Source organism: Melopsittacus undulatus, chromosome 22, assembly GCF_012275295.1.
Source record: "Melopsittacus undulatus isolate bMelUnd1 chromosome 22, bMelUnd1.mat.Z, whole genome shotgun sequence".
Lineage (NCBI taxonomy): Eukaryota > Metazoa > Chordata > Aves > Psittaciformes > Psittaculidae > Melopsittacus > Melopsittacus undulatus.
Window position 1 is genome coordinate 1,107,122 of NC_047548.1, and position 20,108 is coordinate 1,127,229.

Below are 20,108 nucleotides of genomic sequence, written 5' to 3' on the forward strand. Positions count from 1 at the left end.
TATAGGCTCCTATGGAACCCTATAAACCCCCCCTGCGCGCGGTGCTGTGTCACGAGGCCCCGCCCCCGTCACCCCGCGTGCGCGCGGGTGGGCGTGGCCTCCTCCATCCGGGTCCCGGCAGGAGGAAGGGGGCGTGGCCATCCAGGGCGCACCCCCCCCCCCCCCTTTCCTTCCTCATCCCTCCCTGTTGCGGGGTGGAAGGCGGGCGGTGTTGGGAGGCAAGCAACCAATAGAAGCGCGGCGCCGGGAGCCGCGGACCAATAGGAAAGGTCGGTGGGCGGGGCGAAGGGTGAGGAGGGAGGAGGCGGTGGGGGGCAGCCGCCGCCGCCGCCATCTTGTCGCGGAGGAGCCGAGCGGAGCGGGCGGGACCCGGCGGCGGGGCCTGGACAACATCATTGGTGCGGGGGGGGGGGGGGGACCCCGGGAACGGGGAGGGGGGGGGGGCCGGTTGGGGGGAGGGGATGGGGGGGAGGGGTTTAGGTTATCTTGGGGGGGGGGGACACCCGTTAATGAGAACCGGGCCTCGGGTGGTACGGAGCCGCCTGTGGGAGGCCTGAGGTGAGGTGGGGGGGTTGGGAAGGGGATCCCGGTAACGGGAACCGGGCGGCGGTCAATGGGATCAACTCACCCCCGTCCCCCGGTGGTGGGGGGCTCATTGCGGTGAATGGGAATGGGAATCGGACACCCCTTCCACCCCCCCCATTATCGGTAATGGGGACGTCTGAATGGGAGCCTCGTTAATGGGAACTGCTGGGAATGAACCCCCCATGTTAAGATTTGGGGGGTGGTTGAGTCACCCCCTGTGCCCCCCCCCACCCCTCCCAGAGTGGTGTCCCTATGGATATAGGGGGGTCTGTAGGTGCTTTTGGGGGTCCCTATTGGTATGGGGGGGTCCATAGGTACTTATGGGGGTCCCTATGGGTGGGGGGGGGGTCCATCGGTGCTTCTGGGTGTTCCTACGGGTGTAGGTGATTCATAGGTGCTTGTAGGTGTTCTTACAGATATAGGGCATCCATAGGTGCTTGTGGGTGCCCCTATGGATATAGGTAATTTATAAGTGTTTGTGGGTGTCTGTATGGATATAGGGTATCCATAGGTGCTTGGGGGTGCCCTTATGGATATAGGAGCTCCATAGGTGCATTTGTGTGTTCCTATGGATATAGGTGATCCATAAGTGCTTGTGAGTGCCTCTATGAATATGGGGGCATCCATAGGTGCTTGTGGGGATGTTCCTATGGCCATAGGGGCTCCATAGGTGCCCTATAGGGGCTCCACAGGGGCTTGCAGGTGTCCCTATGGATATAGGGGCTCCATAGGGGTTTGTGGGTGTCCCTATGGATACAGGGGCTCAATAGATGCTCCATGGGTGCTCCATAGGTGCGTGTGGGTGTCCCTATGGATATAGGTGCCCCATAGGGGCTCCATAGGGGCTTGCGGGTGTCCCTATGGATATAGGTGCTCTACAGGGGCTCCATGGGTGCTCCATAGGGGCTTGTGGGTGTCCCTATGGATCTAGGGGCTCTATGGGTGCTCCATAGGTGCATGTGGGTGTCCCTGTAGATATAGGTGCTCCATAGGGGCATGGGGGTGTCCCTATGGATATAGGGGCTCCATGGGGGCTCCATAGGGGCTCCATAGGTGCGTGTGGGTGTCCCTATGGATACAGGTGCCCCACAGGTGCTCTGGTGCCCCTCTCCCACAGATGTCCAGCCCCCCGCTGTCCAAGAAGCGCCGCATCTCCGGGTCTGAGCCACCGTCGGGCTCCAGCCGTGCCCCTGTCCCCAGCCTCTCCTCCAGCGCCACCCCCACCAACGTGAGTGCCCCCCCCATATGGCTGCCTATAGACACCTATAGGGGTGTCCTGATGGGCGCTCCCCATTGTAACTATGGGGCTCACTCATCAGGGGGGTGTTCTCTGCTGTCACCCCCCTGCAGTGCTCAGAGCCCCATTGAGGGAGGCATCAACCGGGGTTCCCCAATGTGTCTGTCCCCCCCATTGTCACCTCCCACAGCTTCCCATGGTGTCACAGCACCCCCCCATCATGGGATGTACTCCAGCCCATTGCACCCATGGGCACCCATGTGACCCCTCTCAGCACCCCCCCCACCATGTCCCCCAATGGGTGTCCCCCCATCTGATCCCATTGACCCCCATCTGATGCCATTGTCACCTTGCTCCCCATTTGATGCCATTGTCCCCCCCATCTGATGCCATTGTCACCTTGTGCCCCCCATTTGATCCCATTGACCCCCATCTGATGCCATTGTCACCTTGTGCCCCCCCATCTGATCCCATTGCACCCCATCTGATGCCATTGTCACCTTCCTCCCCATCTGATGTCATTGTCCCCCCCATCTGATGCCATTGTCACCTTGTGCCCCCCATCTGATCCCGTTGTCCCCCATCTGATCCCATTGCCCCCCATCTGATGCCATTGTCACCTTATCCCCCGCAGGGCATGGCGAAGAATGGGGGCGAAGCCGAGATCGATGAGGGGCTCTACTCCCGCCAGCTGTGAGTAGTGGGGGGGCCCTATGGGTATTGGAAGGGGTTCCATAGGTACTTGAGGATATCCCTATGGATTTGGAGGGGGTTCCATAGGTCTCTGGGGGTATCCCTATGGATTTAGGCTGCTCTTGAGCTTTCCTATGGGGAGCACCCTATGAATTTGGGGCCCTTTGTATCCTGGTTGGGGGGCTGGGATATTGAAGCCATACCTAGGGATACCGCTTCTCCCAGCTCCTTCCAACCCTTACAGTGTCCCTTTGGGGGTCCCTATGAGGGTTTGGGGGGGGGTGCCCTGACCCCTCATTTCTCTGTGCCCCCCCCAGGTACGTGCTGGGCCACGAGGCCATGAAGCGGATGCAGACGTCCAATGTCCTGGTCTCAGGGCTCAGGGGCCTCGGGGTGGAAGTGGCCAAAAACCTGGTGCTGGGGGGGGTCAAATCCGTCACCCTCCACGACCCCCACCCCGCGGCATGGCCTGACCTGGCCTCCCAGGTGAGCTGTGGGCCTCTATGGGGCCATTGAACCCCATGAATGGGGTGGAGGGTTGTGCGTAGATGGGGGGGGTTAAAGGTTGTTGTCACCCCCCCAGTATATATGTTGTTGGGTTCTGACCCCCTCTTTGTGTGTGTCCCCCCCAGTTCTACCTGCGGGAGGAGGATGTGGGGCAGAACCGGGCGGAGGCGACACTGCCGCGCTTGGCGGAGCTCAACTCCTACGTGGCCGTGAGCAGCAGCCGTGAGCCCCTGAGCCAGGAGCTGCTTGCGCCCTTCCAGGTACCCCCATGGCTGCTGGTACCCCCCCTTTGGCTGCCTGTACCCACCCCTTGAGTGCCTGTACCCCCTACACCTCCCTATCTCCCCCCTTTTGCTGTCTCTGTTCCCTACACCTGCTTGTGCTCCCCACCTTTGGCTGCCTGTACCCCCTCCTTGAGCACCTGTACCCCCTACAGCTCCTGTGCCTCACTTTGGCTCCTTGTACCCCCCCCCCCACCTCCCTGTACCCATCTCTCACTGCCTGTATCCTACAGTTACCTGTACTTTTATGTGTCCATGTGCTCCCCTGTTGCGCGCGTCTGACTGTCCCCATGTACTGTTGTGTTGCTATGTCTGACTGTACCACCCAGGTGTCCAAAGCTTCCTGTATCGCCTGAACCCCCTGTTTAAGCTCTCCCCATCTCTTTTCCTGTCCATCACCACGGTTGTGCATCCGCCTGTACCTCCATGGCCGCCTGTACCCATAACCTCTGATTCACCCCCCCAGTGGTCTCTTCTATTTGTGTGTTCCCTGCCATGGGGCCGGACCCACAGCCATGGGGCTCTCCATAGGTCGTGGTTTTGACCAACTCAACCCTGGAGGAGCAGCTTTGGGTCGGGGACTTCTGCCACAGCCACGGCATCAAACTGGTGGTGGCCGATACCCGTGGGCTCTTTGGGTGAGCCCCACTTGGGGTGTTCCTGCCCCCCCCCCCCGAGGCCCTTTTGGGGGGTTTCTCATCCTCTTTGGGGTCCCCCATCCCTTTTGGGGTCCCCTTGGGTCACTTTTGGGTGGCTCCTGGGTTCCTTTTGGGGCTCCCCTGCTCCCCTTGGGTCCCTTTTGGGGTTCTCTTTGGTCCCCTTTGGGGTTCTCTTGGGTCCCTCTGGGGTTCTCTTGGGTCCCTTTTGGGGCTCCCCTGTTCCCCTTGGGTCCCTTTTGGGGTCTCCCTCTTTCTTTTGGGTCCCCTTTTGGGGTTTTCTTGAGTCTCTTTTGGGGTCCCCCCATCCCCTTGGGTCCCTTTGGGGCTTCTCTTGGGTCCCTTTCAGGGTCCCCCCCATCCCTTCTCCCTGACCTCTCTTCCCCCCCCTCCCCCCCCAGCCAGCTCTTCTGTGACTTTGGGGACGACATGGTGGTGACAGACACCAACGGCGAGCAGCCCCTCAGCGCCATGGTTTCCATGGTGACCAAGGTACCCCCCCCCCCCCCCCATCAGGGATCCCTATAGCGATGCTGGGATTGGGGTGCTCAGCCATCCATTGATGTCTGTAACACCCCCCCACAAAGGGATACCCCTATAACGATGCTGGGAGGGGGGTGCTCAGCACCCACTGATGTCTGTACCCCCCCACACACACACAAGGGATGCCCAGGGGAGGTGACGTGTCTGGATGAGGCCCGGCATGGCTTCGAGACCGGCGACTTCGTCACCTTCACCGAGGTGGAAGGGATGGAGCAGCTCAACTCCTGCGGCCCTGTTGAGATCCGCGTCCTCGGTGAGCGCTAGGGTGTCTATAGGAGTCTAGGAGGAGATATATGGGGTCTATGGGGGTCTAGGAGGAGATATATGGGTTCTATGGCAGTCTATAGGGATCTAGGAAAAAATATATGGGGTGTATGGAGGTCTATAGGGGTTTGTAGGGGTTTAGGAGATATCTGGGGTCCGTGGGGGTCTATAGGGCTCTAGGAAGAGATATATGGGGTCTATGGTGGTCTGTAGGGGTCTATAGCAGTCTAAAGGCGGCCTATGAGGGGATGTTTGGGTGTCTGTGGTAGTTCGTAGGGGTCTGTAAGATATGGTCACTTGGGGGCTTTCTGTAGAGTGGGGTTATGGATGCTTGGGGCCTTTATATAGGGGATTCTGGAGGTTTGGGTCTCTTTATGGGGGTGTTTTTGGGTCTTTTCTAACGGGGCTTCTGGAGACCTGGAGTCTTTCTATAGGGGCCTATGGAGAGCTGAGGCTCCCCTGTAGGGGCTGTAGATATTGGGAGTCCTTCTATGGGTGACTATGGAGACTTGGGGCCCTTCTATAGGGGCTATAGAGACCTGAAGCCCTTCTATAGGGTCCCTGTCGGGGGGTTCCCTGGTGACAGCCCCTCCCCACAGGGCCCTACACCTTCAGCATCGGGGACACGAGCGAGTTCGGGGACTACGTGAGGGGGGGGCATTGTCACCCAGGTCAAGATGCCCAAACACATCCGCTTCGTGAGTGCCACGGGGGTTAAGGGGGGGCAATGGGGGGGGCAATGGGTGCTGACCATTGCCCCCCCCCTTCCCCATGGCAGAAGCGGCTGCGGGAGTCGCTGGTGGAACCGGAGCTGATGGTCACCGACTTTGCCAAGGCCGAGAGGCCCCCGATGCTGCACTGGGGCTGGCAGGGCCTGCACCGCTTCATAGCCCAGCGCGGGCACGCGCCACGGCCACGGCACCAGGTTGGGGGGGGTGGATAGGGTTTGGAGGTGGGGATGTGGATGGAGATGGGATGTGGAGGGTGTGGATGGGGTTGGGATGTGGGGGGTGTGGATGGGGTTGGGATGGGGGGGGTGTGGATGGGGTTAGGGGGGTATGGATAGAGATAGGATGTGGGGGGTGTGGATGGAGATGGGATGTGGGGGGTGTGGGTGGGGTTGGGATGGGGGGTATGGATGGAAATGGGATGGGGGGGTGTGGATGGAGATGTGGGGGGTGTGGATGGGGTTGGGATGTGGGGGGTATGGATGGAGATGGGATACGATGGGACACTGGAGGTGTTTGGATACAGTGGGGTGTGGGTGTTGTTGGGATGTGGTGGAACACTGAAGATGTTGGGATGAGGCATAGGGAGTCATTGGGACATGGTGGAACTCTGGAGAAGTTGGGATACGGGGAGTTGTTGCGATGTGGCGGGACTTTGGAGATGTTGGGGTGCATGGGATGTGGGATAACGGGATGTGCTGGGCCACGGTGGGACCATTGAGCCATTGCCACCACCATGGACCGCACGCACACCCCAGCATCTCCTTCCCCACCACCTCCCCATCCCATCCCGTGCTGTCACCATGGGGTCCCCCCTGCTGGTCCCCAGCACTGAGTGTGTGTCCCCCCCCCGCCTTAGGGCGACGCAGCCGAGATGGTGGCCTTGACCCGGGCCCTGGCCCCAGGAGTGGAACTGGATGAGAAGCTCCTGCAGGAATTGGCTTTCCAGGCCACCGGAGACCTGGCCCCGCTCAACGCCTTCATCGGGGGCTTGGCAGCACAGGAGGTCATGAAGGTACCGGCCCCCCGGCTCCTCTCCTTAGCCATCATGGGGGTGGTGGTCCCATTGCATGTGTGGGTGCCCTCCGTGGCCATGGGGGTCTCCTGATGGGGCTCTGTGGTGCAGGCGGTGTCCGGGAAGTTCACCCCCATCACCCAATGGCTCTACTTTGATGCCCTGGAATGTCTGCCTGAGGAGAACAAAGAGACGGTTCTGACTGAAGAGCAGTGTCGCCCGGTGAGCACCCATGGGTGGGGGGCACCCTCAAGAGGGTGCTCAGGGGGGTGGTCAGTGTATGGGGTGAGCATCCTGCTTATGGGCATCTCTTTGGGGTAGGTGTTGTTCATAGGGCACCCATGGGGTTGGTTATGTGGCTACCTCAATGGGTGGACGTTACTCCTTGAGCACCCATAGCTTGGCCATCACCTTGGGGGCACCCATAGCTTGGCGGCTGCCCCCCAGAGGGTGGCTTTGTGGTCCTGGGTGGTGTCCCCATGGCAGAGGGACCCATCCTGGTGACACCTTGGGTTGTCCCCAGCGCAACAGCCGCTACGACGGGCAGATCGCGGTGTTCGGGGCCGACCTGCAGGCCAAGCTGGGAGCCCAGAAGTACTTTGTGGTCAGTGTCCCCTCCCTGTCCCCATGGGTCCCTGTGTGTCCCCAGGACTCCCCACATGTCCCTGTGGGTCCTCAGAGCATCCCCAAGTGTCCCTCTTCAGCCACAAATGTCCCTCATCCCCATCCATGGGTCCCCAAGTGCTCATGGGCCACCTTGGGCTGTGTTCCCACATGTCCCCACGTGTCCCCTGTGCTCAGGTGGGTGCAGGAGCCATCGGTTGTGAGCTGCTGAAGAACTTTGCCATGATGGGGCTGGGCTGTGGCCCCGAGGGCTCCATCACTGTCACCGACATGGACACCATTGAGAAGTCCAACCTCAACCGCCAGTTCCTCTTCCGGCCTTGGGATGTCACGGTAAGGGTTGGGGGGGGTTTATGGGGGGCCACCATGAAGATGTCAGCGTTTGGTTGGTCATTGTGAGCGTTGGAATTGGCCAATGTCCATGTCCCATTTGGTTTGAGTTGGCCACCGTCAACATTCAGGTTGGTTTGAGTTGGGCGTTGTCGATGTTTGAGTTGGTTCAAGTTGGCCAATGGCAACTTTTGAGTTGGTTCATGCTGACCATTGTCAATGTTTGGGTTGGTTCCAGTTGGACATCATCAATGTTTGGGTTGGTTCATGTTGGCCAATGTCAGCGTGTCTTGGTTCAAGTTGGACGCGGTCAACATTGAGTTGCTTCCAGTTGGTCATCGTCAACATTTGGCTTGGTTCAAGTTGCCCATCATCAATGCTGACTTTGTTCAAGTTGCCCATTGGCAACATTGAATTGCTTCAAGTTGGCCAACGTCAACCTTCAAGTTCTCATGACATTCACTGGAGTTTGGACAGGCCCTGGGGGGGGGTTATCCCAAACTGGGGGCCATGTCCCGACATTCCATGCCCCCCCCCCCACAGAAGCTGAAGTCGGAGCGGGCGGCGGCGGCCGTGCGGGCCATGAACCCTTCGCTGCGCATCACGAGCCGCCCCGAGCGCGTCGGCCCCGAGACCGAGCGCGTCTACGACGACGACTTCTTCGAGGGCCTCGATGGTGTCGCCAACGCCCTCGACAACGTCGATGCCCGTGAGCACCCACCGGAGCCCATGGGTGCTCTGGGGGGGGGGGGTCCTTGGGCTGCTATTGAGGGTCCTTGGGCTGCTATTAAGGGTCCTTGGGCTGCTATTGGGGGTCCTCGGGGTTCTATTGGGGGTCCTTGGGGTGCTATTGGGGGTCCTTGGGGTGTTGGGGGGCATCATTTGGGTTCTCCAGGGGGGTCGGCCTATAGGTAACATCAGGGGTGTTATAGTGAAGCTGTGGGGACCACCTGGGGGGGGCAGCAAGGATGCTATAGGGCCCCTCAGGGATTCTATAGACACCCCTAGGGATGCTCTAAGAACCCCTGGGAGTGCTATAGGGAACCCAGGCAGGTGACAGGTACCCCTAGGTGTGCTATAGGGAAGCTGTAGGGCCCCTTAGGGATGCTCTGGGCCTCCTCAGGGATGCCCTATTCCCCCCTATGGCCACGGGGTGTCTCTAGGGCTCTATATGGACCGGCGCTGTGTGTACTACCGGAAGCCACTGCTGGAGTCAGGCACGTTGGGCACAAAGGGGAACGTGCAGGTGGTGATCCCCTTCCTGAGCGAGTCCTACAGCTCCAGCCAGGACCCCCCCGAGAAGGCCATCCCCATCTGCACCCTCAAGAACTTCCCCAACGCCATCGAGCACACGCTGCAGGTACCCCCCCCCCATTGCCCCATAGGGGCTCTGGTTGGGCTATGGTGGTTTGAGTGCGTCCTATAGGGGGGTGGAGATGGCTGGGTCCCTTCCATAGGGTGCTCTATGGGGGGTGCCCACCCTGACCCCCCCCCCCCCATTGTTCCCAGTGGGCACGGGATGAGTTCGAGGGCCTCTTCAAGCAGCCAGCAGAGAACGTCAACCAGTACCTGATGTGGGTGACCCCCCCATGGCGCATCCCTCCCATCCCCTGCATCCATCTCCCCCCTCCCATGCACTCTCCTTCCTCCCCCCCACACCTTCCATTCTTTTTGTTGCCTTCCCTATTCCCTTCCCTCTTCCTTTCCCTATTTTTTCCCTATTTGTTTCCCTATTTCTTTCCTACTCTTTTCTGTATTCCTTTCTCTATTTCTTTCCCTTTTCTCTTCTTTATTCACTTCTGTATTGCTTTCCCTGTTCCTTTCCCTATTGTTTTCCTTCTTCTTTTCCCTCTTCTTTATTCGTTTTCCTATTTCTTTCACTGTTCCTTTCCCTATTTCCTTCCCTATTCTTTTTCTTGTTCCTTTCCTTATCCCATTCCCTATTCCTTTCCCTGTTTCTTTTCCTGTTGCTTTCTTTATTGCCTTCCCTAATCCCTTTGCTTTTGTCTTGTGTATCCCCTTCCCAATCCCCTTCCCAATCCCCTTCCCAATCCCCTTCCCAATCCCCTTCCCAATCCCCTTCCCTATCCCCTTCCCTATTCTCTTCCCTATTCCGCTCTCTATTTCTTTCCCTGTTCCCTTCCCTATTTCCTGTTCCCTTTGCTATCCATTTCCCTGTTCTGTTCCCTGTCCTATTCCCCTCCCCATTCCCCCTCTTTGTCCCCCCCAGTGACCCCCCTGTCCCATAGGGACCCACGGTTCCTGGAGCGGACGCTGCGCCTGGCAGGGACGCAGCCGCTGGAGGTGCTGGAGGCAGTGGAGCGGAGCCTGGTGACGGAGCGGCCCCGGGACTGGCCCGACTGTGTGGCCTGGGCCTGCCGGCACTGGCACCGCCAGTACAGCAACAACATCCGGCAGCTGCTGCACAACTTCCCCCCGGAACAGGTCCCGGGGGGCTGCGGGACCCAGAGTGGGGGCATTGGGACCCATAGCAGGGCACTGGGGGGATTGTGATGCTATAGGACCCATAAGGGTGCATTAGGACCCATAGGGGTGCATTGGGGGGATTGTGATGCTATAGAACCCATAAGGGTGCATTGGGCCCCATAGGGGTGCATTGTGACCCATAAGGGTACAGTGGGACCCATAGGGGTGCATTGGGAGTCACTGGGGGGATTGGGATGCTATAGGACCCACAGGGGTGCAGTGGGACCCATAGGGGTGCACTGGGGTGATTGGGATGCTATAGGATCCATAGGGGTGCAGTTGGACCCATGGAGGTGCAGTGGGCGTCCTCATTGTGTCTCCCCCCACAGACAACAAACTCGGGGACCCTCTTCTGGTCGGGACCCAAGCGCTGCCCCCACCCATTGGTCTTTGACCCCGACAACGTGAGTGCAGCAGCACCCTTGGGTGCCATCCATCACCATTGAGCACCATCCCATCACCATTGGGTGCCCTCCCATCCCCCTTGGGTGCCCTCCCATCCCCCTTGGGTGCCCTCCCATCCCCCTTGGGTACCATCCCATCACCCTTGGGTACCATCCGTCACCACTGAGCACCATCCCATCACCCCTCCTTGGTGTCCATCACCCTTGGCTACCATCCCATCACCCCTCCTTGGGTCCCCCTTCTCCCCTTGTTAACACCCATGGGTGTTCCCCATTAACACCCATGAGTACCTCATTAACCCCCATGAGTACCCCCATTGACCCCCATGGGTACTCCCATGTGTGCCCCCATTGCTCCCCATGAGTACCCCCATTGCCCCCCACGTGTGCCCCCCTATTGCCCCCCATGTGTGCCCCCATTGCTCCCCATGAGTACCCCCATTGCCCCCCATGTGTGTCCCCATTGCTCCCCATGAGTACCCCCATTGACCCCCATGTGTGTCCCCATTGCCCCCCATGGGTACCCCCATTGACCCCCCCGTGTTTCCCACAGCCCCTGCACCTGGACTATGTGCTGGCAGCCGCCAACCTCTTTGCCCAGAGCTATGGGCTGGAGGGCTCCCGGGACCGCGCGGCCGTGGCTGAGCTCGTGCGCCACGTGCGGGTGCCCCCGTTCACCCCCAAGGCTGGTGTCCGCATCCACGTGTCCGACCAGGAGCTGCAGAGCGCGGCCACCGCCATGGGTACGGGCGGTGGGGCCTGGGGGTGCAGCTGTGGGTGATGGGGGGGGTTATGGGGAGCCTGTGGGTGGTGATGGAACAGTTACGGAGTGCTGGTGGGGGTTATGGGGTGCTTACGGGTGCTGATGGAATGGTTATGGGGTGCTGATGGGGGTTATGGGGTGCTTATGGGTGCTGATGGAACAATTATGGGGTGCTGATGGGGGTTATGGGGTGTCTATGGGTGGTGATGGAATGGTTATGGGGTGTCTATGGGTGTTGATGGAATGGTTATGGAGTGCCTATGGGTGCTGGGGGGGATTAGGGTACCTGTGGGTGCTGATGGAGGGGATTGGGGTACCCATAAGTGATGACAAAGGGGTTATGGGGTACCCATGGCTGCTGATGGGGCGTTATGGGGTACCTATGGATGCTGGGGGGGCTTATGGGGTGCCTGTGGGGGGGTCCCATGGGTGCCCCCCCCCAGATGATGGGCGCCTGGAGGAGCTGAAGGCATCGCTGCCCAGCCCCGAGGAGCTGCGTGGGTTCCGCATGTACCCCATTGACTTCGAGAAGGTGGGTGCTGCCCCCCCCCAGCACCCATGGGTGCTGCCCTCCCCTCCCCCCGAGCACCCATGGGTGCTGTGTCGTCCCCCCCCCAGGACGATGACACCAACTTCCACATGGATTTCATTGTCGCTGCTTCCAACCTGCGAGCTGAGAACTATGACATCCCCCCGGCCGACCGCCACAAGGTGGGTGCTGGGGGGGGCCCATGGGTGCTCCTATGGGTGCTGTGGGTGCTCCTATGGGTGGCCCAGTGGGTGCTGGGGGTGTTCCTATGGGTGCTCCAGTGGGAGCTATGGGTCTTCCTATGGGTGCTGTGGGTGTTCTTACAGGTGCTATGGGGTGCTCCTGTGGGTACCCATAGGTGCCCATAGCATCCCTATATGTCCCCATAGCATCCCCATAGGTGCCCATAGGTCCCAATAGCAGACCCATAGGTACCCATAGTATCCTTGTAGATCCCCATAGGTCCCCATAGCATCCCCATAGATCCCCACAGCACCCCCTTAGGTTCCCCTAGGCCCCGCGGGTGCCCACGGCGGTGCCTGCAGCTGGTGTCTCTGTGGGGCAGAGCAAGCTGATCGCGGGCAAGATCATCCCGGCCATCGCCACGACGACGGCAGCGGTTGTGGGTCTGGGCTGCCTGGAGCTGCTCAAGGTGGTGCAGGGGCACCGCAGGCTCAGCTCCTACAAGAACGGGTTCCTCAACCTGGCCCTGCCCTTCCTGGGCTTCTCCGAGCCCATCGCCTGCCCCCGCAACAAGGTGGGGATGGAGCCGTGGGGCTGGGGATGTGGGGCTGGGAATGGAGCCAGGGGGGTGTCGGGGTGGGTGTTTGGGGCTGGGGATGTGGGGCTGCGGGGTGTGGGGCTGGGGGTTTGGGGGTGGGGCTGGGGATGTGGGGAATGGAGCTATGGGGCTGGGAGATTTGGGGTAGGGAGCTGTGGGGCTGAAGCTATGGGGCTGGGAGATTTGGGGCTGGCCCAAGTCACCCCATGGCCCTGGCAACCCCCAGCTGCTTACCCTGGGTCCCTGTTGCCCCTCAGCCATGGGTCCAAGCCCCTCTCTATGGGTCCCAGCTCCTCTCTATGGGTCTCGCCCTTCTCTATGGGTCTGACCCCTCTCCATGGGTCTCCCCCAGTACTATGAGGTGGAGTGGACGCTTTGGGACCGCTTCGAGGTGCAGGGGCTGCAGCCCGATGGGCAGGAGATGACCCTGCGCCAGTTCCTCGCCTACTTCAAGGTACTGGGAGCTCCTGGGGCCGCTTGTGGGGCGCTGTGGGGTGATATGGGGCACTCATGGGGCCCTCTGCTTTGTGCCCCACAGCGGGAGCATCGCTTGGAGATCACGATGCTGTCACAGGGGGTCTCCATGCTCTACTCCTTCTTCATGCCCCCAGCCAAGCTGCGCGAGCGCCACGACCAACCGTAGGCCATGGGGGGCACCCATGGGGTGGGAGGGGATGGGGGTTCAATGGGGATCGGATTGGGGGGGCAGCCCCATAGGGGTTGAGGGCTGGGGGTCAGCGTGAGCTGGGGTCGCCCCATGGCGCCATAGCCTCGTAGAACATGGCCCTGTAGAACATAGCCACATAGAACGTCAACCCATAGAACACACCCCATAGAATATGGGCTTATAGAACACAGCGCCATAGGACACAGTCCCATAGAGCACATGGCTGACATCCTATAGGGTGTCATCCTCTATGGGTCAAGCCCCCCAAGTGCTGCTGCCTCCCCCCATAGCCACCATATCCCTCTAGGGCACCCCCCCATAGGTTGATCCCACACGGGGCTGCTCCCACCCCATATCCCTATGGAGGCACCTCCTCTATGGGGTCCAGCCCCCCAAGTGCCTCCCCCCACCCCCCAGGATGACGGAGATCGTGGCGCGGGTCTCCAAGAAGAGGCTCGGCCGCCATGTCAAGGCCTTGGTCTTCGAGCTCTGCTGCAACGACGACACCGAAGCCGACATCGAGGTGCCCTACGTGCGGTACAGCATCCGCTAAGCCACGCCCCCAGGGCGGGGCCTCCGATGGACACGCCCCCTCCTCTAAGCCCCGCCCCCCTGTGGCCCCACCCTCTCCCTTTAAGCCCTGGTTCTCTGTTCACACACATCCCCTGCCCCCCACCACGTGGTTGTTGTCTTGGGGGGCGGGGCTTGGGGGTGGGGTAAGGGGGGGACCTGACCAATAAACATAGAGATTGGCAAAGTGGGGTGGCTGCCATTGGATGGGGGGGGGGAGGGTGCAAGGTGATGTCATAGGGGCATTGAGATGGCTCCAAAGCGATGTTGTAGTGATGTCATGGGGGCAGCAATATGGCCCCCGAGTGATGTCACAGTGACGTCATAGTGGTGCCAAGAGGGAGACAGGTGGCACAAAACCTGTGGCTTCCATTGTCTTTATTAGGGGCATGGTGACACAAGTGATGATGTCACTGTGTGAGCAGTGATGTCACTGTTGTGGTGACGTCACTGTTGTAAACAGTGATATCACTCTTTGTGATGGGTTGCGAGGGGTGACATCACTGTTGTGACGGGTGACGTCACTGTCACCCACAGATCGGCTCCATGGTACCCACAGGGTCCTCGTGCAGCTCCAGGTCATCTGTGGGAGAGACATGGGGGGCTCAGCATCACCTATAGGTCACAGTGCCACCTATGGGGCTCGTTGTCACCTCTAGGTCACAGCATCACCTATGGCGCTTAGTGTCACTATAGGTCACAATGTCTCTTATGGGGCTTGTTGTCACCTATAGGTCACAGCATCACCTATGGGGCTCAGTGTCACTATAGGTCACAATGTCACCTATAGGTCTCATTGTCACCCATGGGTCTCGGTGTCCCCCCTGCCCCCCAGTGCCCCCCCAGCCCCTTGTTTCCCATCCTCACCTTCGCCGTTCCCCTCCGTGTCCACACGAGGGCGCCGCTGCCCCCGCAGCAGAGCCCGGTACCGAGCGGCCGCCTCCATCACCTCGCTCTGCAGCGCTGCCACCTCCAGCGCCAGCGTCACCCCTGGGGGGGGGGACACCCATTGAGACCCCCACGTGTGGGGCAGGGACCCCTTTGAGGCCCCCACTTATGGGGCAGGGATCCCTTTGAGATCCCCCCACGTTTGGGGTCCCCTCACCTTGGCTGAAGGAGCTCTGTGCTCTCCGCAATGTGGGGGGCACCAGGACCCCGAACCAGGTCAAAGGGTCCGGGGGGGGGCGCGGAGGGGCCCCCCCTTTCTCTGAGGGTCCCCGGCGCTGGCGCAGCCCTGGTGGAGGAGGGGAGGACACAAATGGGGGTGACACCACGTGACTGAGCACCCCCCTCCCTCCCCCCCAAGCCCATTCTTACCATTGCCCCCCCCCTCCTGGGTGTCCTCGGGGTCCTCCCAAGTCCCCGGCACCTCCTCAAAGCGGGGGGGGCCCCCTGGTTCCTGCCTGGGGGGGGGGGGATGGAGGTCACCAACATCCCCATTCACCCCCCATATTCCAATGTCCCCACATATCCCCCCCATTGCTCCCAATGTCTGTCCATATCTGTCCCAATGTCCCTGCCATTCCCCCCCATATCCCCCCCAATGTGCCCCCCATCTCCCCACCCTTATCCCCCCCATTGTCCCCAATATCCTCCCCCACTGCCCCCCATATCCCCCCAATGTGCCCATTATCCCCCCATATCCCCCCCACTGTCCCCCCCAATGTGACCCCCATGTCCCCCCATTATCCCCCCCACTGCTCCCCTAATGTGCCCCCCATTGTGCCCCCATTATTTCCCCATTATCCCCAATGTCCTCCCATATCGCCACCCATTGCCCCCCATATACTCCCCATTGACCCCCCATATCCCCCCCTTACCTGACCAGCACCCGCACCCTTGGCACCATAGTGGCCCCATACTGCAGGGCCGAGACCCGGTGGCAGCCCAGGCAGTACCGGGCTTGGGACAGCGAGAGCCACCCCTGGGGGCACCGCAGGGGCACGGGGTCACCCCATGGGGTCCCTATGGGGCAGCCCCTGCCCCACACGTGTCCCTATGGGGCTGCCCCACATGCCCCCCCATCACCTCCCGCAGGAGCCGCTCCAGGAGCTGCCGCCGCTGCTGCAGCGTCTCCAGCGCCTCCATCAGCGCCAGCGCCGCCTCGTCCAGCTCCGCTCCCAGCCCCGCCATCGCCGCTGCTGCTGATTCAGCCAATAGGAGCCGCCCCCGACGCCCCTTCGGCCAATCAGCGCTGGGAGGCGGGGTTTGGGTACGCCGCTGTCTCGCCCCCCCCCCCAGCCTCAGCCAATAGGAGCAGACCTCGTACCCTTTGAGCCAATCGGAGTGCGCAGGGAGGCGGAGCATCAACGCCTCACGCATGGCAATTGTCTCCTCCAATAGAAGCCACCCTCAGCACGCGTTGAACCAATCAGCGAAGCAGGAGGCGGAGCTTGGCTCCATCACTGCCTCTGCGGCCTCAATCATGGCAACTGCCTTCTCCAATAGCAGCCGCCCTCTCTTCCCCTTTAACCAATCAGCGCCGCAGGAGGCGGGGCTTGTCTCCGCCGCTCTCTCACCCCGCCCCCCACAACACTCTCCGCCAATAGGAGCCGCCCTCTCTTCCACTTCAACCAATCAGCGCCGCGGGGGACGGGGCTCAGCGCCCTTCCTGCAGCCGCCATCTTTCTTCAGGGCATCGCGTTGCCTTTTGCCCTCCCCTTCCACCTTGCGTCACCGCAGCACCGAGCGCTCTCATTGGCCCCTCGAACCGTGACCAATCAGCGCTGCCTCTGTTGGGACGTGACGGCGTGGGGAGAACCGCACCATGGTGAGGAGCGGAGGGGGTTGCAGGGTCCTTGTGCCCCCCCCTTCCATGCCCCATAGGGGACAATGGGGACCCCAATGTCCCCCTATGGGGTTTCCCTTCCCGTCCGTGCCCAGCTCCGCCGCCAGGCCCGGGAGCGCCGGGAGTACCTGCAGCGCCGGGCGGAGGAGGAGCGGCTGCGGCGGCAGCGGGACAAGAAGGAGCGGCTGCGGCAGGCGCTGGATGGTGCGGTCCAAAAGGGGGTTTTGGGGTGAAAAACGGGGTTTTTGGGGTACAAGGAAGGGTTTGGGGGGTCTCGGGGTGGTAAATGAGGTGTTGGGAGGGTCCTTGTGAGGCTGGGGGTGGTTGGGTCTTGTCTGAGCCCCGTTTCCATTGCAGAGAACCGGCTGCTGCCCACGGAGCTGCGGCGTGAGGCCTTGGAGCTGCAGAAGGAGCTCGAGTTGGAGGCGCCGGGGGTGGGCGGTGAGTGCGAGCACCCCTAAATTTACCCAAATCCCCCTTAAATCACCCCAAAACGGAGCTTAATGCCCCCCCCCAAAATGGGGGTGGGCGGGGAGAGGGGGCGTGGCTCCGCTAAGCCCCTCCCCCCTTTCCTCAGACATCTCCGGTAACTATGACGACGAGTACCGGTGGGCGGGGCTGGAGCCCCCTAAGGTGATGGTGACGACATCACGTGACCCCAGCGTCCGCCTGCGCATCTTTGCCAAGGTGGGCGGGGTTTCGGGTGGCCACGCCTCGAATCGCGGAGGGCGTGGTTTGATGACCATATATGGGCGGAGGGGGCGTGTCCTGCCCTGACCACGCCCCCCTGCGCAGGAGCTGTGCCTGCTGATCCCCGGCGCGCGCCGCATGAACCGAGGTCACGCGGAGCTCGGCGCCCTCGTGGCCGCGTGCAGGGGCGCCGGGGTCACCGACCTCGTGGTGCTGCACGAGACCCGCGGCAGGCCCGGTGAGGGGCGGGGCTAAGGGCTAGTGGGAGGGGCTACGGGCTAGGGGGAGGGGCTTGATGCTATAGGCAGAGCTTATGGGAGAAAGCAGGGTTCTATAGCGATAAAAAGGGGCGGGGTTTGATGCTAAGGGGAGGGGCTATGGGAAGGGGCGGGGCTTGTTAATGAAGGGGTTTGTTGCTGCTCGGGTTTATTGGAAGGGGCGGGGTTTATGCTAATAAAGGGATTATGGGGGTTGATTGCAATGAGGGTATTGAGGGGCGGAGCTTAATGCTAATGGAAAGGGGTGGGGTTTGTGATGGGTGAGTTGCATGTGGGGGCAGGGCCTCGTTGAGAGGGGGCGTGTCCTGACAAGGCCCCTCCCCCAGACGGGCTCTGCCTCTGCCACCTCCCCCACGGCCCCACGGCCCATTTCACGCTGAGTGGGGCCGTGCTGAGGCAGGAGGTGGGGGGGCTCGGGGGGGCCCCGCTGGCTGCCCCCCACCTGCTGCTGCTGCGCCTCGATTCGGCCCTGGGGCGCCGGGTGAGGACCGGGGAGATGGGGGGGGGAAATGGGGATGTGAGTGAGAGATGGGGGGCAATGGGGATGGAGAGGATAATGGAGATGTTTGGGGGGCAATGGGGTTGTGGAGGACATGGGGGGGGCAGGGAGGATGATGGGGGGACAGTGGGGATGGAGGAAAATGGGGGGTAATGGGGATGTGGGTGCAGTTGGGACAGAGGGAACATGGGGGGGCCAGTTGTGATGGGAGGGGGACAATGGGGAGGGGGGGAACAGTGGGGACGGGGAGGCAATGGGAGGAGGGGGGTTATGGGGAAGGACACTGAGGATGATGGGGGCAATGGAGATGGAAGGGGATGGGGGTCGATTGGGATGTGGAGAGCAGGAAGTTACAATGGGACCAGATGGGGGGGTGAGCAATGGGGATCCGGTCCCATAGGGCCATTTTAGGGGGGGGAGGGGGGGTCCTATCACTGTGTCCCCCCATCCCAGATCGGGACCATCCTCAAGCACCTCTTCCCTGTGCCCCGTCCGGACACGCGCCGGGTGGTGACATTCGCCAACGAGGATGACGTCATCCTGGTCCGGTGGGTGCGGGGGGAGGAGGGGAGGGGTCACATGGAGGGGGAGGGGGGGCTCCACCCCCTCATCCCCCCCCAACCGCCCCCCCCCCCCCCCACAGGAACCACGTTTACCGGCGCCAGGGACGCAAAGTGGAGCTGGAGGAGGTGGGACCCCGGTTCCAGCTTCGGCGTGAGTGACCCCTGTGTGACCCCAATGTGTCCCCAATGACCCCAACCAGCCACTATTGACCCCAGTGACTCCAACCTCTTCCCATTGCCCCCAGTATGTCCCAGTGACTCCAACCAGCCCCATTGACCCCCATGTGTCCCCAATGACCCCAACCAGCCACTATTGACCCCAGTGACTCCAACCTCTTCCCATTGCCCCCAGTATGTCCCAGTGACTCCAACCAGCCCCATTGACCCCAATGTGTCCCCAATGACCCCAACCAGCCACTATTGACCCCAGTGACTCCAACCTCTTCCCATTGCCCCCAGTATGTCCCAGTGACTCCAACCAGCCCCATTGACCCCAATGTGTCCCCAATGACCAACCAGCCACTATTGACCCCAGTGACTCCAACCTCTTCCCATTGCCCCCAGTATGTCCCAGTGACTCCAACCAGCCCCATTGACCCCAATGTGTCCCCAATGACCCCAACCAGCCACTATTGACCCCAGTGACTCCAACCTCTTCCCATTGCCCCCAGTATGTCCCAGTGACTCCAACCAGCCCCATTGACCCCAATGTGTCCCAAATGACCCCAACCAACCCCTATTCTCCCCCCCCCCCAGCCTACCTCATCCGCTTGGGGACCCTGGACCAAGGCGATGCCGCGGACGTGGAGTGGCGCTGGCACCCGTACACGGCCACCGCGCACAAGCGGCACCTGCTGGGGGCACCCCCCCCTGCACCCTGACCCCCACCTTAACCCCCCCCCCAAAAACGTTTTGATATTGTGATATTAAACCGGTTTAATCGTGATTAATGTGGAGGGGAGGGGCCAGGCCCCGCCCACTCGGCCGGAGGCTCCCGGGGGCCTTTGGGCTTCCGGATGCGGTTGTTGAATCCTATGGGATGGGTGATGGGAAAGGGGTCACGTGGGGTCAAATGGGGTAAACCCCCCCCAGCCCGGCCCCCCCAGTACTCACCGAGGTGGGGGGGGCTGCTGGGGTCGTCTGGGGGGGTCACGACCTCATAGGTGACATCACTGGAAGCTGGGGGGTGGGGGGAGATGGAGGTCAGGGTGATAGGGGTACTATGGGTGCCCTATGGCTTCTGTGGGTGCACAATTTGGGTGCTATAGGGTGCGGAAGGGGCCCCCATCTATGGGGGAAAGGAGAGGTCCTATAGTCCCTATAGGGTGGGAAAGGGGTCTATAGTTACACCTATAGAGAAAAGAGAGGGGTCATATGGGTGCTATATTGTCCCCCCCACCACTCCTCGCCCCCCCCACCCAACACTCACAGGCTGGGGAGGGGCGGTGCACAGGGCTGCCGAGGGGGGAGGCGGAGCCTCGTCCCAAGGGGGCGGAGTCTCTCCCTGCGGCCACGCCCCCTTTTCGCGCCTTGTTGACCACCGCGTAGGTGACGTCCATTGAGGAAAAGGGGGGGGTCCAACGTGCTCCTATGGGGGGGGGGGAAGGAGGATGAGATGGGAGGAAG

At 61.4% G+C, this 20,108-nt stretch overlaps 4 protein-coding genes across 5 annotated transcripts; 2 read left to right on the forward strand and 2 right to left on the reverse strand.

The window, feature by feature from the left end:
* Nucleotides 1-1,702: 1,702 nt before the first annotated feature.
* On the forward strand, nucleotides 1,703-13,769 carry LOC101873097 (ubiquitin-like modifier-activating enzyme 1). The gene is given in 26 exon segments (XM_034071712.1): nucleotides 1,703-1,813; nucleotides 2,457-2,515; nucleotides 2,833-3,001; nucleotides 3,148-3,282; nucleotides 3,835-3,941; nucleotides 4,361-4,451; nucleotides 4,623-4,755; nucleotides 5,366-5,418; nucleotides 5,420-5,464; nucleotides 5,545-5,691; nucleotides 6,354-6,509; nucleotides 6,621-6,731; nucleotides 7,033-7,113; nucleotides 7,311-7,466; nucleotides 8,007-8,172; nucleotides 8,627-8,823; nucleotides 8,973-9,037; nucleotides 9,713-9,908; nucleotides 10,280-10,354; nucleotides 10,908-11,097; nucleotides 11,561-11,649; nucleotides 11,736-11,828; nucleotides 12,212-12,403; nucleotides 12,780-12,881; nucleotides 12,966-13,066; nucleotides 13,512-13,769. Coding segments are annotated over 26 exon segments (3,156 nt in total). The 3' UTR covers nucleotides 13,648-13,769.
* A 256-nt stretch (nucleotides 13,770-14,025) lies between these two features.
* Nucleotides 14,026-15,812, reverse strand: CCDC115 (coiled-coil domain containing 115). Its single transcript, XM_034071764.1, has 6 exons — nucleotides 15,693-15,812; nucleotides 15,485-15,588; nucleotides 14,982-15,067; nucleotides 14,770-14,898; nucleotides 14,532-14,654; nucleotides 14,026-14,247 (listed from the first exon to the last, which is right to left on the reverse strand). The coding sequence occupies exons 1-6, from the start codon at nucleotides 15,795-15,797 to the stop codon at nucleotides 14,192-14,194; spliced, it is 603 nt and encodes a 200-aa protein (XP_033927655.1). The 5' UTR covers nucleotides 15,798-15,812; the 3' UTR covers nucleotides 14,026-14,191.
* Nucleotides 15,813-16,303: 491 nt separating this feature from the next.
* On the forward strand, nucleotides 16,304-19,428 carry IMP4 (IMP U3 small nucleolar ribonucleoprotein 4). 2 transcript variants are annotated; one of them, XM_034071748.1, is made up of 9 exons: nucleotides 16,304-16,434; nucleotides 16,548-16,656; nucleotides 16,810-16,893; nucleotides 17,030-17,139; nucleotides 17,248-17,380; nucleotides 17,747-17,901; nucleotides 18,373-18,467; nucleotides 18,563-18,633; nucleotides 19,239-19,428. In XM_034071748.1, the coding sequence occupies exons 1-9, from the start codon at nucleotides 16,432-16,434 to the stop codon at nucleotides 19,361-19,363; spliced, it is 885 nt and encodes a 294-aa protein (XP_033927639.1). In that variant the 5' UTR covers nucleotides 16,304-16,431; the 3' UTR covers nucleotides 19,364-19,428. The 2 variants fall into 2 exon arrangements, with proteins under 2 accessions (XP_033927639.1, XP_033927638.1); XM_034071747.1 differs by lacking the exon at nucleotides 16,304-16,434 and having other exon boundaries at nucleotides 16,441-16,656.
* PTPN18 (protein tyrosine phosphatase non-receptor type 18) lies at nucleotides 19,407-20,061 on the reverse strand. The gene is made up of 3 exons (XM_034071776.1): nucleotides 19,912-20,061; nucleotides 19,596-19,661; nucleotides 19,407-19,514 (listed from the first exon to the last, which is right to left on the reverse strand). The coding sequence occupies exons 1-3, from the start codon at nucleotides 20,039-20,041 to the stop codon at nucleotides 19,429-19,431; spliced, it is 282 nt and encodes a 93-aa protein (XP_033927667.1). The 5' UTR covers nucleotides 20,042-20,061; the 3' UTR covers nucleotides 19,407-19,428.
* Between the last annotated feature and the right edge of the window lie 47 nt (nucleotides 20,062-20,108).

What these genes read in the sequence shown, in the direction of transcription:
- CCDC115 (XM_034071764.1), bottom strand. Translation starts at nt 15,797, where the DNA reads ATGGCGGGGCTGGGAGCGGAGCTGGACGAGGCGGCGCTGGCGCTGATG. An exon ending in TGGAGCGGCTCCTGCGGGAG is followed by an intron (nt 15,589 to 15,692) that starts GTGATGGGGGGG and finishes CGGTGCCCCCAG; the next exon opens with GGGTGGCTCTCGCTGTCCCA. An exon ending in CCAGGAGGGGGGGGGCAATG is followed by an intron (nt 14,899 to 14,981) that starts GTAAGAATGGGC and finishes CTCCTCCACCAG; the next exon opens with GGCTGCGCCAGCGCCGGGGA.
- IMP4 (XM_034071747.1), top strand. Translation starts at nt 16,497, where the DNA reads ATGGGGACCCCAATGTCCCCCTATGGGGTTTCCCTTCCCGTCCGTGCC. An exon ending in GCTGCGGCAGGCGCTGGATG is followed by an intron (nt 16,657 to 16,809) that starts GTGCGGTCCAAA and finishes TTTCCATTGCAG; the next exon opens with AGAACCGGCTGCTGCCCACG. An exon ending in ATTCGGCCCTGGGGCGCCGG is followed by an intron (nt 17,902 to 18,372) that starts GTGAGGACCGGG and finishes CCCCCATCCCAG; the next exon opens with ATCGGGACCATCCTCAAGCA.
- PTPN18 (XM_034071776.1), bottom strand. Translation starts at nt 20,041, where the DNA reads ATGGACGTCACCTACGCGGTGGTCAACAAGGCGCGAAAAGGGGGCGTG. An exon ending in GCACCGCCCCTCCCCAGCCT is followed by an intron (nt 19,662 to 19,911) that starts GTGAGTGTTGGG and finishes CCCACCCCCCAG; the next exon opens with CTTCCAGTGATGTCACCTAT. An exon ending in CAGCAGCCCCCCCCACCTCG is followed by an intron (nt 19,515 to 19,595) that starts GTGAGTACTGGG and finishes CCCATCCCATAG; the next exon opens with GATTCAACAACCGCATCCGG.